The sequence below is a fragment of the Dermacentor albipictus genome, chromosome 2 (genome assembly GCF_038994185.2).
Source record: "Dermacentor albipictus isolate Rhodes 1998 colony chromosome 2, USDA_Dalb.pri_finalv2, whole genome shotgun sequence".
Taxonomy (NCBI): Eukaryota; Metazoa; Arthropoda; class Arachnida; order Ixodida; family Ixodidae; genus Dermacentor; species Dermacentor albipictus.
Window position 1 is genome coordinate 168,876,335 of NC_091822.1, and position 13,463 is coordinate 168,889,797.

Below are 13,463 nucleotides of genomic sequence, written 5' to 3' on the forward strand. Positions count from 1 at the left end.
GGAGAGCGCCCATTTTGCGCGGGGCCATTCCTGACTTGTTGCCACTCGCTCAAAACGTTGCAAGTAAGCGTCTAAATCATCCCGAGCTTCGTTAAAGGGCGGGATCAACTTATGAGGACTGAATAGCTCAGGAGCCGCCCTGGTAACCGACCGTTCCGTAGTGCTGTCTCTCTGTGCGCTTTGTACGCCAGTAGTCTTTTCCTGGAGCTCGATCTTGAGCTTTAGCACTCGTTCTTCCGCTTCTAGTCGTAGACGCTCTTGTTCTGCCTGCGCTTCGGCCTCTAGCGCCTGCGCTTTCGCGTCTTCCCGATGTTGGGCGCGCTGGTTGCGTTCCCTCACGATTTCTGTATCAATCCAACGCTTTAACTCCGCTCCTGTCATTCCTAGCTCTTTCCCTATGGCGTACAACCTCTCGATCTCCATCGCTCCTCCTGTGCGTTTGAATATCCTGGCAGGCTCGCCAAAATTTGTGATAGGAGGATGTGGGCCCAGGCCTCAAGCACACAGGGATGGCACAATGAACACAGAGAGGCTTTAATGACACGGGGACGGGACTAGGATAACGTACACGATAACACACACAGAGTTCTTTACATAAATGTCTGTCGCGTAAGTATCGTCGCGCTCAGCGTCAATGTCGGAAGGCGTCCGATAGCGCGTCGGTCTCACACACTCACGGCACGAAGAGGCGCAGAGATGAATCTCGAGCGGCGAGTGGCGCAGGTGTTGGAGGCCGGGGCGGGTGCCCGGCACACGACGAGCCACTCGCGCGACAGCAGGGTCGGGACGTCGGCCCGCCACAGGGTAGATCGTTCGTGAGGCTTAGCTGCACCGGAACATGCCGCTGTCGGATGCTCGCCCAGCAGTGGAGCAGGCCGGTTGAAGACCAAGGACAGCCCGGCCTGTTCTGCCAGCACACCCAGGAACACCGGCCTTAGGTAGATGACTGCTCGGCTCGTACGGAAAGCCAGCCCAGGCAGCTCAGGCAGATCGCATGGCTGCCGTCTCCGCCCAGACACCGGTCCTTCTCTTCTTCCTCGTCCGTCGCCGCCGCACAGCAATCACGCGCATTCGGCCGCGACATTCAAATAGTCCAAACTCCTATCACAATGAGGCATACCACCGCATCAGTACCAGCCATAAAACAGAAAGAAATGTCCAAACATTTATACATTGTCAGACAGTACTCACAATACATACAAGACGCAAGTATACTAAGCTTATGGTGTGAATGCAGCACAAAATACCGAAGCGTTGGAAGATGTGGTTAGCAGAAAGATGTACAAACACAACTATACTAAGCTTGTTATTGCTCTATTTTATGACTACTAAAGTTGACAGAGCCTGTGCAACACTGGACAAAACTTATTCGCAGCGACATACTTCCGCTAACCATCCCTTACACTTCATTCACCAGGTCAAAACCATTCGGTCTATTGGGTTACTATCATTTTTGAACACAGATGTATAAGTTGGCTCCAATATCAACAGAGCTTGTCGTGTACTCCAATATCAACAGAGCTTGTCGTGTGCACAGCAGAGCTGTGTACACGACAAGCTCTGTTGATATTGGAGCCGACTTATACATCTGCGTTCTGTGTTTTGTCGTGGCTTCTTTCTCAACAAAGCAAAGGAAAAAAGCACAAACTGAAGGAAGGTCATAATATAGGATTTATTTTTTGATTTACCCTTACTAAATTACTTTTATGAATCATCAGGTGCAAACACTTTTTGGTGAGTCACCTACCTGTATTTCTAGGAGAAAGCATTTTCTAGTGTGGCACCTTGAATGGTTGCACGCACACATAATTTAATTGTATTCTGGGGTATTATGTGTCAAAACCATGATTAGATTATGAGGCACGTCGTAGCGGGGGGCTTCAGATTAATTTTGATCACCAGGTGACCTTTAAAGGGACTGACAACTGATTTTTAAGGACCTATTTTTTTATGGCACAATGCAAAGCTCACCCTCGGTAGTGTTTACATCTGCAGCAGTTACTCACAAAAGCGTGTGGATATTTAGTACGCAGAATTTTTCGATCTGAGCAGCCTTTAAAAAAGTAAGAGTCCCTCCTTCAGCAACACTGAGAAGTAAGAGCAATGTCGATAAGCCCGCCTCGCAAATTGTGAAAGTCACCCGTCCTGCTTTCACAGGAGTGAGTGTAACTGTGGTTAACCACCTACATTTTGACCTTTTCAACCACTTTCGAAAATAAAAAGCTGGTGCAATAAGTTCGCGTTGTTGTACAGACATTCTTATATTTGTACTGCATTTTTATTCCCCAAGTAAATGCCTACGTCATGGCTGGCTGTCCCCCGTCGTTGTTGTTCTGTTGATAGACAAGTCTAGCCAACTAATCGAAAACAAAGGTGAAGGCAGCACCACTTTCCTGCTCACTACAAACGAAGGCTTATCTGCACATTGTAAGTCAGGAAAAACTTACAGTAACAAAAAGTATACTACATTACAATAGCAATAGAAAGACCAGGAACCGTGTACACTTGTAAAAGGTCATGTGGTGAACCTTGTATGCAGCTTCATGTTTTTGCCACGTGGGGCACCAAAGGTCATTTTTCACTACTTTTAGTGATGAATCAAAAATATAAATCCACATTTCATGAGAAACATGGCTCGTTTTAGCGACTACGATAAAGAATCATTCCATCAGCAGGGTTATCTCGATTCATGTTCTGAGTGGTTGTCTGCCCCTTTAACATGCCCCAAATGCAGGGACGCAGGCATTGTTGCACGAGTAACAGTTCTACAGAAAAATTTGCAAGCTCTTTTTGCTACACCTGAGCAACTGTAATGCTTCATTTAGCACTACCGCATACCCATAATTTGATGGCTGTTTGTTGTTCCACTGCACTACCGTAGCACCTTCTCTTCCTGTTCCCATTAATCCGCTCTGCTCACCCTCTTCAGCATTGACTCCGCCCCATCACATGACCCCTAAAGTCATTTTTTTTCCTCCTCCCTAAAGCTGCGAGCCCAACTCCTCATTCACTGCTCTAAACACATTGACATCCTGAATTTCGGACCCAGTGGGTGATCTGATAAATGCTAATGCATAAAAGAAGGCAGGCATAAACACACTCGTGACTCACTTTCACTCGGTGAGCTTGGCTCAGTTGTCTGGGTTGACCTGAAACAACAATGCAGTGTGACAGCTTGAACAGCAGTGAATGGGAATAATATTACCCCACCCTCATCAAGCAAGTGCAGTATAATGCACACCCTCCTTCCCTTCATTCAGGTGAACTGCTCAACAGGATGTCAAGTCGGGCAAGTTGACCTTGAATGACAGGCACGTCTGGCACAAACTGGAGGGACACAGCAGATGTACAAAAGTAAGGAGTTCTGTTTCTGTGTTTATTCCTTGTGCTTTTTCTCTCCAGTGTGTGACACGCCTGCCATTCTGTAGGCACAAGTCACAACAGCTGCTAAAGTCACCACTCCAAACCATCTCTGGATGAACTCAAGTCACTCAAGCAAGCAAAAGCAAGCGATTGTTTGAAGGTGGGCGTGCAAACTAGGAAGAGTGGACACGAAACAGTGCCTGTCTGAGAGGTGTGGCATACAGCTTGGCATGTTTTGTTAAAACAGTGAAGGACCATGAAAGGTCAACAATTAGGTTACAATAAATAAGCCCTTTCTGTCACCACTACATCAACTAGCTAGCTACAACATCAACTACATCTGCTTGATATCCGACTGTCATGCTCTTGTTCTGACACAAGGCGATACCAGCACTGTCATACATGCTTCTCTTCCATATGGGAAGTGGCTTTGACAATTGACTTGTTACTCTCCTAGTTATGCAAAACAACAACCAGATTTTCATTAGTTGTGTTCCTTATTACCTTTGACATCTAGCCTTTCACATCCTCTACTGTTCTGTGTATACTATATCCACTGCAGCCTTCATCCTGCAGTGGACATAAATGAAGTGATCACAATGATAATAATATGCTTCACATTCCTCAGTAGTGTATTACAGTTTCATACCTTGGTTAAACTTGTGTTTGTTCTCTTCAGAATAACAGTGTTCACCATGTACAGCTCGTGTTTATGACTGAATCTGTGCAGCAAATCTGTGAGGATGCCTAATAGTCACCAATCAGTGAGACTCAGTGTGAGAACATTTAATTTCATATTTTCAGCAAAGTGCAAACCATTCACAAATGTGGAGTGTTGCCCTGCCCAGTACAGCAACAAGAAATCAGAACTGTTAATCAGTTCTTAAAATATCTGTGGCACTAAACCAAAACTTTTGCATGAAATTGGCCAAGTTGCAGGCAGTGTTGCCATTTTATTCTGAGAGCATGAAACTGCAAGCAACCTGTTCAAGTGAAGTAACAGAAGCTGGGAGTGCTTGTTTGCTTCATCAGAAAAAGGGTAGCAAAAATTACAGTGAGAGAACTCACCTGCTATTGCATGGAACTTCATCTGTAAGAATAAAGTTTTCAAGATTGCTCAGTATAAAAACTTAATACAGCTCATACTAGAAATGTTACTCATATATCCCGCAAGCAATAGACGCATTTTAATAGGCAAAATAAAGAATTCATTCACTGGAAAACAGACACTGACTACAGCTACATGAAAGGTTTAAAGGCATCCGAGCCACACCTCGGGCTTGGTGAAAAAAAACATTGTCCACAGATAGCATACGCTGCTGTGAATATCTCAGCCAAATCTTGCAGCCACGCACAGTGCATGGTGCTCGCAAGTGGAGCGCAAAGTCACCTTTCTCTCAAATACTCTCTTTTCAACAGAAGCCTGCTCCTCACTCTTTTCTGGATGCTTAATTTCATAATATTGCAGATTCTAATACGCGGCTGCTATTGGTCAACAGCTGACAATAGCGCCACAGTCACGTTCAGTAGGTGGAGCTTTGTCGGCATGCCCCGCTCTATCACAGCTTCCGCAGTGCAAGTCATCGAAAAAGGAGAGGAAGCACTGCGTAGGGGATATTTGACTGCCACAAGGCCCGCTTCTGCGGAATGCATTGAAGTACTTTTCGCAGCAAAGTATTTCTGAAATTGTCTATTTTAACTTCAAGTGCATATCTTGACTTCGATAAATAGTGGTTCAGGGCCCCTATAAGACAAGACATGGAACGGAACGAATCTGGTAGCCAGACCTGACCGGCTGCCAATTCTCGTGTGGTGTCTGAGTACCTTTTCACCAAATAGATCAGCAAAACAAGAACAAGGTGAAAGCAGGAGCCAACATTTCGACAAGTGGACTTGTCTTCTTCAAGGCCACTTGTCGAAACGTTGGCTTCCGCTTTCACTTTGTTCTCGTTTTGCTCATCGTCTTGAATTTCCATCTCCAGCCTTCCCCGTGTTTTCCCTAACTTTCACCAAATAGTAGCAGCAAATGGAAATACTAGCAGATGTGGTATTCACTTTAACATTCTTCACAGTGTACAACGATCATGGCAAAAGTTATGCTGCACTGCGTCAATGGAAAGTTGGAACTTGCTTAGGAATGGAGTTGTGGACCCTGGTCAAATATCCTAATCTTTTCCAGTAGATTGACAATCGGCCACCCCCACTGCTACAACAGTCTATAAATTCATGGCACATAGTACACAAGAAGCCATGAAATGATTCGGAGAGGGAAACGTTCGGTCCAGTAAAAGTGTGAACAATGGTAAAACAAATCTAAGCAAAGCATTACCTTCATGTTCTGGCTCTGGATCATTTGATCTGAAAAGTTGCAACGCTAAGTTAGACCACAAGATTGTCAAAAGGCCCTTTGCTTGCCCAGTGTGCAATGTGCAAAATGCATGCCTACTTGTTATCACAGGACACCTCTCCTGGGGAGCTGGGAGGCTCTAAAGAAAGAAGGAAAGAAATAAAAAACAAAGAAGCAAACAGAAGAACTACAGTCACCACAAAAAGTTTTGTAGTCACTGTAGAACCCCAAGTGAATCGGCTTCTTGAGCCTATCGGCAACATGTTCATCACCGAGGACCTTGAAACAACAAACCAGCACATTCGATTCGCCACACCAAAATAAGGTGCCTTTACATTAAAGGGGCCCTGAAACACTTTTCTAATTAATCATAGAATGGCCTCACTATTAAAAGGGGTGCTGGAAGTGGCACAGGGGGGATGGCAAGTGGGCAACGCCCTGCCTGAAATCAGGCATCTTTTTTTTCTTTACAATGCTACTACCAATTCAGGCATGAGGTGGGCGCTTGGGCACTTGCAGCTACATCACTTACAGAGGCCAATCAGGGCATATGGTTGTCAGAGCGTCTTGCCAAAAAAAGGGCTCATCGCAGCACCCCATAGCTGCCACTGTACCTATGCTATCCAGCATGCCAGTGTGATCTCGTATCCCTACCCTATCCTATCCTAACCTATCCCTAAACCCTATCCAGCATGCTAGTGTGATCTCCAAGACCACACACAGCAGACACAACTACACGCAACTGGCATGTGTAGACGCCTGGAAGTGCAAAGACAAAATACCTTTTCTTTTTTCTTTTTGAGATCACAGACACATACTTTTCATTTATTTAACTCAAGATTAGCAATTACATATAATATTACAGAGAACATTCTCCCAGTCACAAGATATGCCAATACCTGTTGGGCATGCCTGGCTGCTCACGACGTAGCTGCTGATGACATTGCGAAGGAGAGGGCAAGTGATCTTTCACTGTTTTTGACATGAGAGTGTACTCACAAAAGCCTCATCTACACATCGGCGACATTTCCTTCTAATGTCCAAAAAGTGTCTCAGGACCCCTTTAACAGGTGCAACTTTTCACTGATGTAAAATCACAAACACTGCAACTGGGAAGGAAATGCAATAGGGGATATGTAAAACATGGCAGGCTTGCATTTATTTTACCCAGTCAAGACTGCGTGCATCCTACTATCCTGCCCTGTTACGAACAGTATCATTCTTTTCTACTCATAATAACAGATGTAATGATATGCTACCAGAACAATCAGGCACTTTAGCTTATACTGTGTGGGTAGAACCACAGGCACCGACTATGGGGGGGGCTACGGTACCCGAGCCCCCTTCGGAAAACTCGGCGCGACTTTGGAAAACATTGCCGCACAACTGGCCATTCGAAAAACTTTGTGTGTAATCACAGGCTTCTTTCAAGCTCTGAAAAATGCTTTTACCGTATCGAGCAACAGAAAGCTGTATCAGGAGTTTTTAATGTTGCTCTACAATTTCTCATTGACACTTTTCATCTAATTATCGAATTGTCAAACAATGTCAGACAAACAATGCCTGCATGTGACATTCATTGAAGTCAGATTGGTTCAAGTACTCATTGAACTGTGACATGATTACATACAGAAGAAATTTGTACTGCTTTTAGCACTCATGAAGTGACTGGGTGTGCTTCACAACATAATCATCAAGTTCTATCTGCAGAAGAACCAGGTGCAAGTATGTGAATTCTTTAGACTGATTTAGTGTGCTAGTTCATAAGATACCACTTCACTTATATTTTGCTTAAAAGCTAAAATCAAGCTTTTACTGTTCACAGGTGAACTTTACATGGATTACTCAATGCTAGGGTGAAGGTTCACCTACATAGTGCTTAAACTTAGCCTCATTATAAGACATTCTTATTCACAAAGTCACTTGTAAGCATAGCAGAGAAAAAAAGAAAAGAACACAACTCTTATTCAAGTGTACACACATTCATGTAGAGCAGTCATTATGACAGTTCAGATGTAACTTCACCTTATGATGAAGGCCTTCAACTCCTGCTGGAATTGTCATAAGTGCATTGTACTGATATTACGTGCAGTTTTGTTCTACATAATTTATCTGTTTCTTGTAATAACACAAGAGACATCAAAGTCTTTTGTGTAATGGTAACGCAAAAGTGCCTACCTGCCTTGACATCTGCATTAGAATTCAAGTTATCGCTTGGCTCTTCAGTTCCTGCAGGAAAGACAAAAAGAACTAACTGCAACAGAATACATTAGGCAAAAATTCACACCTAGAAACTATCAGCGCTTTCAAGTGTCACAGGTGAATGCAGTTGACAAAGTTGCTCAGATTGGCCCTTTTGCCATTGTCAGCGCAGCACTGGCAATGACAAAAGGCCCAATTTGAGCAACTTTGTCACCTGCATTCATCTGTGACACTTGAAACCAATGTAATAAAATAGAGGCTGTCAAACAGCAAAAGTAAGGAGGAAAAGCATGGGAAAAACTTCAACCAGCACAACTATATCATGACTTTCAAGTGGCTACAACCAAAAAATAAGTTTATTTTCCCAATATTTCAGAACGAACTCAGTTTTTTTCTTCAGAGGGAGTGATGGTGGTGATGTTGAGGTGCAACATTCTAAGCTTTCATGGTTGAGGTGGTGAAGAGGGGCTGGGTGGGGGTGGGGAGGAGGCTGGGCACGGTCGGTCTGTTTTGTTGATTGGTCTCGGTCATTAGAACTTAAGTTTCTTCTAAGGAATTTCACAGTCCGTTCTGAGAGTTCAGCTAGGGGGTTTCGCTGTCTAGAGATCATTCTTTTAAGCTTTCATGGTCGAGGTGGGTAGGAGGGGGCGGAGGCACGGTCCAAGGTGGTTGACACTTTCATTTCTTTGGCTGTGCTTAAATTGTGAATATAAACTGATGGCAGGTTTCATTCGAAACGGTTCAAGCTGTTTCTGGTGTTTTGTATGTACCATGACTGTAACAGTAGTTATTACTGGTTGGTCTCGGTTGTTAGAATTTCGGTTTCTTCAAAGGCAACGGGTCGGCTCCAGCATTCTACTGTCTCCCCAAGATGCACAAAGGAGAGGGCAGTGCCCCTATCAATAGAACCTGTGAGTGTGTTTGTCCCCACCCGCCTCCCGATTTTAAAACCCATGAATGAAATATTTTAAAAAAGTGTTTGTTAAACAGACACCGAAGAGAAATTATGCATAAGTCATATTGGTAGGTTACATTAATGGAATTGTAAACAGGCCAATCTTGATACGGGTGGGAAACCAGAAAGACTACAGAAATGAAAGATGGGTAGCAAATCTACCTCGAAATTCTCAAATGAGTCCAGCCGTCGTCATAAATTGTGACAGTATTTCCTCTGGGCTACTTGGCTGTTCACAAGTATAATATCAGCGAAAATCAGCAGCAATATCGGCCACAATGTCAAAGGAAAGCTCTACATGTTTTCTCGAGTTGGGCGGGCAATGAGATGATCAAGAAAGAGCACCTGTGCTACTTGGGGCTTCTGTGCTGCTGCCGAGCAAGCAATCTTCGATGGGCATCCCTATTACAAATTCGTTGAGATTATTGAATAACGAAGCCTCAGCAAGAAGGTTCCCAGCAGTAACACCACAGTTGGCGCCTGCAAATTCAGTGAAAGAACACCTCTAAGAAGGAAAATAATGAGCACAGTTCGGTTTTCTGCATTCAATGCACACTGGCTATGAGGAGCACTGCAATGGAAGGCTACGGATAAATACTGACCAACTTCCGTTACGGGGCCCGGTGGCGCAGAAAATCCTGTGTCAGGGTCAGCAGAGTACTATATGTATATGCCATGCCTTGCCATGTGACATTCAGCATATACAGGTTATATTGACACACCATTCTATCACTTAAGTTGCTCATACCTTGTCTTACATTCTCGACAATGTTACTCCTTGGAATTTTGAGAATGACAGCCCACAAACAAATGTCACAAAACAAAACACCGACAGCACATGCCTTTTATGTTAAATCTTCTAAGACTTAAATATTAACAGTGTGAAACAATAACAGAAAACTGAAAATAATGCAACTTTTTGGGGCAGCTGTGCACAACCTCTGGGATCGGCCCACGCAAGAGGCCGCGTTTCTTCCTGAAAGCTCGCCCTCATGCATAGTGTTTGCCGCCAGCATTCTTGGTAAACATTACGGTTACATAAGCTGCAGTTGCTGGGAAGCGTGAGACGCAGTCGGGTATCTTTGAATGCTATCATGTTCCACTCTTAAAGGCGAAGCTTAAGCATCCTTTAAGTTTTTCTTTCGAGTGCACCTGAATCTACATGCATTAACATTAGTGATTTGTGATAAAACAATCACCAAATGGCATAGGCATATCATTTAAAAGCTGCACACAGAGTGAAAATCAAACTGCCTGCCTAAAAGATATGTCAGTTGCGCACAAGGGCACATGAGGATTCACACGGTATTTACGGGGTTGACAGTTTCCTATTAAGGAAAGAAGGCACAGGGATCAGCTGGGTATGAAAAACTGATGCATTAGACTTTTTATGCCTTCCACGAAAAAAAAAACAAGGTATCAAATTGCAATCACAACTGCGTGAGAACAGTGACTGCACTTGGTCCACACGCTTTCACCAATTACCCTTGAGTGCACTGCATACGCGATAAAAACTAATCTGTAAATTATTGCTCTTGCTCAAGACAACAAATAGTACATTTCAACCAGCACTAATATATATATATATATATATATATATATATATATATATATATATATATATATATATATATATATATATATAATAGCAAATGTTAGCTGACACTGTTTGACAAATTGATTTGAGGCAATCTTATTCGACTGCGTACTAATCTTGCTCAATAAACATACGTGTTCTGACAACCACCACATGCATGCGCCTTTTGGTACGTGCTCGTTTACCTGGCTTAACTGAAACTTGAAATGACTTAACAACTGACATTGCTCCTGAAAAAAGAAGAAAGAAAAAAAAAAGCCGCCCTGTCAACAGACGACGCGCGCGCGGTTTGTTCATAGATAGGAAACTATGAGATCGGGTAAGCGTACTTTCCGCGCGCACACTTCTCTGCCAAAAATCAGAAATATCTTACCTTTCTTGCTTAATGACTTCAAGTCCGCCCATTTCTTTCTGACTTCTGCCGCTGTCCGGCGAACACCAGAAACAGCAAACAGGGACTTGGTTATCAAGTCCCAAGCCTGATTTCTGTCTTTGGAGCCGCCTGTACATCGCCGCTCAATCAGAGGTCTGTACGTCTTGTATCCCGATACCAACGCGTCGATTTCGGCGCGGCTGAAGTTCGCCTTTCGCCTCGCTCGGGGATCGGTGACAACCAACAACTGCGTAACACCCAGCTGTCCCAGCGCAGACATTTTCGCTTCGCCGATGGTTGTGTATTTCGAATATCCAGTCTCTTTCGTCGGCCAATATTCTTCATTGATCCTATTCACATGCACATACTGGCGCGGACAGTTGATGACCACAAGCCAGCAGCTCGCAAAGTTCCTGACGAACTAAGGGACTTCATCGCGAATGATCGTAAGACAAAAGTTACGAAGTTGCGATCAACCGCCATGTTTAGAAAGATCGCAAGTCCATGGCCTATTCGAAATGTCCCGAAAGTGCGAAAGTAAGTTCTGTGACGTCACCGCAGATAATTAACGCTAACGCAAATTCTTGAGAAAAAGTAAAAGACTCAGTAGGATTTAAAAAACAGGTTTTTATTGTTCGTAAGTTAAACTACAAACTTACAATTTTCACAGATAGCTTGCGACAAACCCCGGTCAAAATTCGATAAAATTATCGAATACACCTGTTACCACGGTAACCGTACTGTTTACAAATGGCTAACGAGGTGTTCTCGCGAGCAGGTCTTTACGTTGACGAACTCAACAAAATTCGCATCGCGGATCCAGATGCTATCAGAGAAACGCAGGAGCTCAAGGATGACTGCCACAAATTCATTGAGAGTGAGACGTTTATCTGATATCGATTTTTTTAATCGACTCGTAGATTTAAATCGACTGGTACGTTGACACATAATCGATCTCTCTCGCTCCAGGAATGACCGAATTTCAGTCCGTCGTGGATAAGTACATCACAATATCGGATAAACTGGCAGCGGAAGTCGAACAAGAAAAACTGAAGGTGAGAGCTCGCGCTGTTGGAAAGAGTGAGGTATTATGTTATGCCTTCCGCGTTGCAGGCCATTGGGTCCCGAAACCTGCTGAAGTCTGTCGTGAAAGACCGCGAAACGCAACAGCAGCAGCTTCAAGCGCTCGTGCTGGAGAAGAAAATAGAGCTAGAAAGGTTTGAGCGTAAACTTATGTATACACTGCAGACGATGATGTAAACACGTGCGCGGCAGCCCTCTTTTATTGCGTTGAACGGGTGCCTAGGGTCGTCGGTCGCGTGCGCTCAGCCCACCTGCCGCTTGGACTCATTAACTGTATTATTCCTCTTAGGCGATTGTCGTGGATAACATGGAGCAAATAAATTACACACGGGTTGCCAATTTTGCATCTGTATGACTGCGCCAGCTGAAATCACGTGACCTGAATTTGCGCGCTAGTGGACGATGCTGACCACGATAGAGGTCAGGGGATCGATTCCAGACGGCGTGTCCCGCTAAAGAGAAAATAAACCCAGACCCTTCCATTTACGGCAAATTACATCGCCAATCAGTCAAAATGTGAGCGGACTATCTATAGTATCAGTACTGCGCAGTTTAATTTGGTCGCCTGATGCAAACAGTGACGCAGCTTCGAAGCACACTTAGCGTTTAAAGTGGTGCTGACCATAGCTCAGATATTTTTCTCATTTTGTAACACGCCACACATTGCTACATTTTTATTGTCCTTCCTTGATTGCTTTCAGATTGAGAATACAGCTGAATGCAATGAAGAGAGAAGAAGCTGAACAGAATGAACTGATTGAGCAGTTCTCAATGCAGTCATGAAACCACTCTTTAAGCCAGAGCACAACATGGAAAACGATAATAAATCAGTGTCTACAACTTCACTGCAGTCCTTCGGGAAGCATCGGCTCGTTCATTAATTGGCTAGATTGCACGAGTGCTGTCCCCGTTATCACTACAGCTACACGTATGAGCGGCACAAACTACAGTCAAACATATGCAAGTAAAATGGGCCTCTTGCAGAGCATCCAGGCGCGTTGCCAGGATTTTTTCGAGGGTGGGGGCTAAGGTTCCAGTATTCCATGCTAAGTTTCCCGTGCTCGGTGCATAATACTACAACTACTACCTTCAGCAGGCTCTCGGTTGGCCTAAAGGCGTGTACCACGCTGTGCTTGTCTGGGACGGGTTTTTGGGCTGGTCTGAAGCCCAGTAGTCCCCCTCCCCTGGCTACGTCACTGATTCAGTCGTTCATAGGTGCCTGGCAATGCACAAGTTGCACACAGCAGAGCACAGGAAGGCATGCAGCCAAATTGGAAATTGTCCATGAACAGTGTGCATCTTTTTGTAAGGCAATCAGGCAATTTAATTGTTTTTTCCCAGTTTTAAAGAGGAGAGAGTGAGTATGGAAGGTTTGTCCCGAGTTCGGAAGACTTGAGCAATGTGGTAGGAATAGAGAGAAAACACGTCTATCAAAATCCGAGAATAGGGTGCACTGGCTGCCATCTTGGTTCTAGAGTCTGGAGGCAGAAGGCATTGGATGGCGCAACGCCTGGAAATGAAGATGTGCCATGTCAGGTTACCT

At 44.3% G+C, this 13,463-nt stretch overlaps 2 protein-coding genes across 3 annotated transcripts in view; one reads left to right on the plus strand and one right to left on the minus strand.

The window, feature by feature from the left end:
• LOC135910645 (BTB/POZ domain-containing adapter for CUL3-mediated RhoA degradation protein 3) overlaps positions 1-11,351 on the minus strand; it is a 37,956-nt gene extending 26,605 nt beyond the window's left edge. Inside the window, exons 1-7 of one of the 2 annotated variants that reach the window (XM_065442661.2) lie at positions 10,838-11,351; positions 9,213-9,347; positions 7,889-7,939; positions 5,810-5,849; positions 5,693-5,721; positions 4,432-4,453; positions 3,112-3,149 (exon numbers count right to left, since the gene is read on the minus strand). In XM_065442661.2, the coding sequence (XP_065298733.1) occupies positions 3,112-3,149; positions 4,432-4,453; positions 5,693-5,721; positions 5,810-5,849; positions 7,889-7,939; positions 9,213-9,347; positions 10,838-11,117 (595 nt within the window). In that variant the 5' untranslated portion in view covers positions 11,118-11,351. The remainder of the gene's footprint in view (positions 1-3,111; positions 3,150-4,431; positions 4,454-5,692; positions 5,722-5,809; positions 5,850-7,888; positions 7,940-9,212; positions 9,348-10,837) is intronic. The other variant, XM_065442662.2, reaches the window with a different exon arrangement.
• Positions 11,352-11,572: 221 nt separating this feature from the next.
• Positions 11,573-12,765, plus strand: IFT20 (intraflagellar transport 20). Its single transcript, XM_065430510.2, has 4 exons — positions 11,573-11,714; positions 11,807-11,892; positions 11,951-12,054; positions 12,622-12,765. Exons 1-4 carry the CDS (start codon positions 11,588-11,590, stop codon positions 12,701-12,703), a joined length of 399 nt encoding a protein of 132 aa, XP_065286582.2. The 5' UTR covers positions 11,573-11,587; the 3' UTR covers positions 12,704-12,765.
• Positions 12,766-13,463: the final 698 nt, after the last annotated feature.

What these genes read in the sequence shown, in the direction of transcription:
- IFT20 (XM_065430510.2), top strand. Translation starts at nt 11,588, where the DNA reads ATGGCTAACGAGGTGTTCTCGCGAGCAGGTCTTTACGTTGACGAACTC. An exon ending in CTGCCACAAATTCATTGAGA is followed by an intron (nt 11,715 to 11,806) that starts GTGAGACGTTTA and finishes CTCTCGCTCCAG; the next exon opens with GAATGACCGAATTTCAGTCC. An exon ending in AAGAAAATAGAGCTAGAAAG is followed by an intron (nt 12,055 to 12,621) that starts GTTTGAGCGTAA and finishes GATTGCTTTCAG; the next exon opens with ATTGAGAATACAGCTGAATG.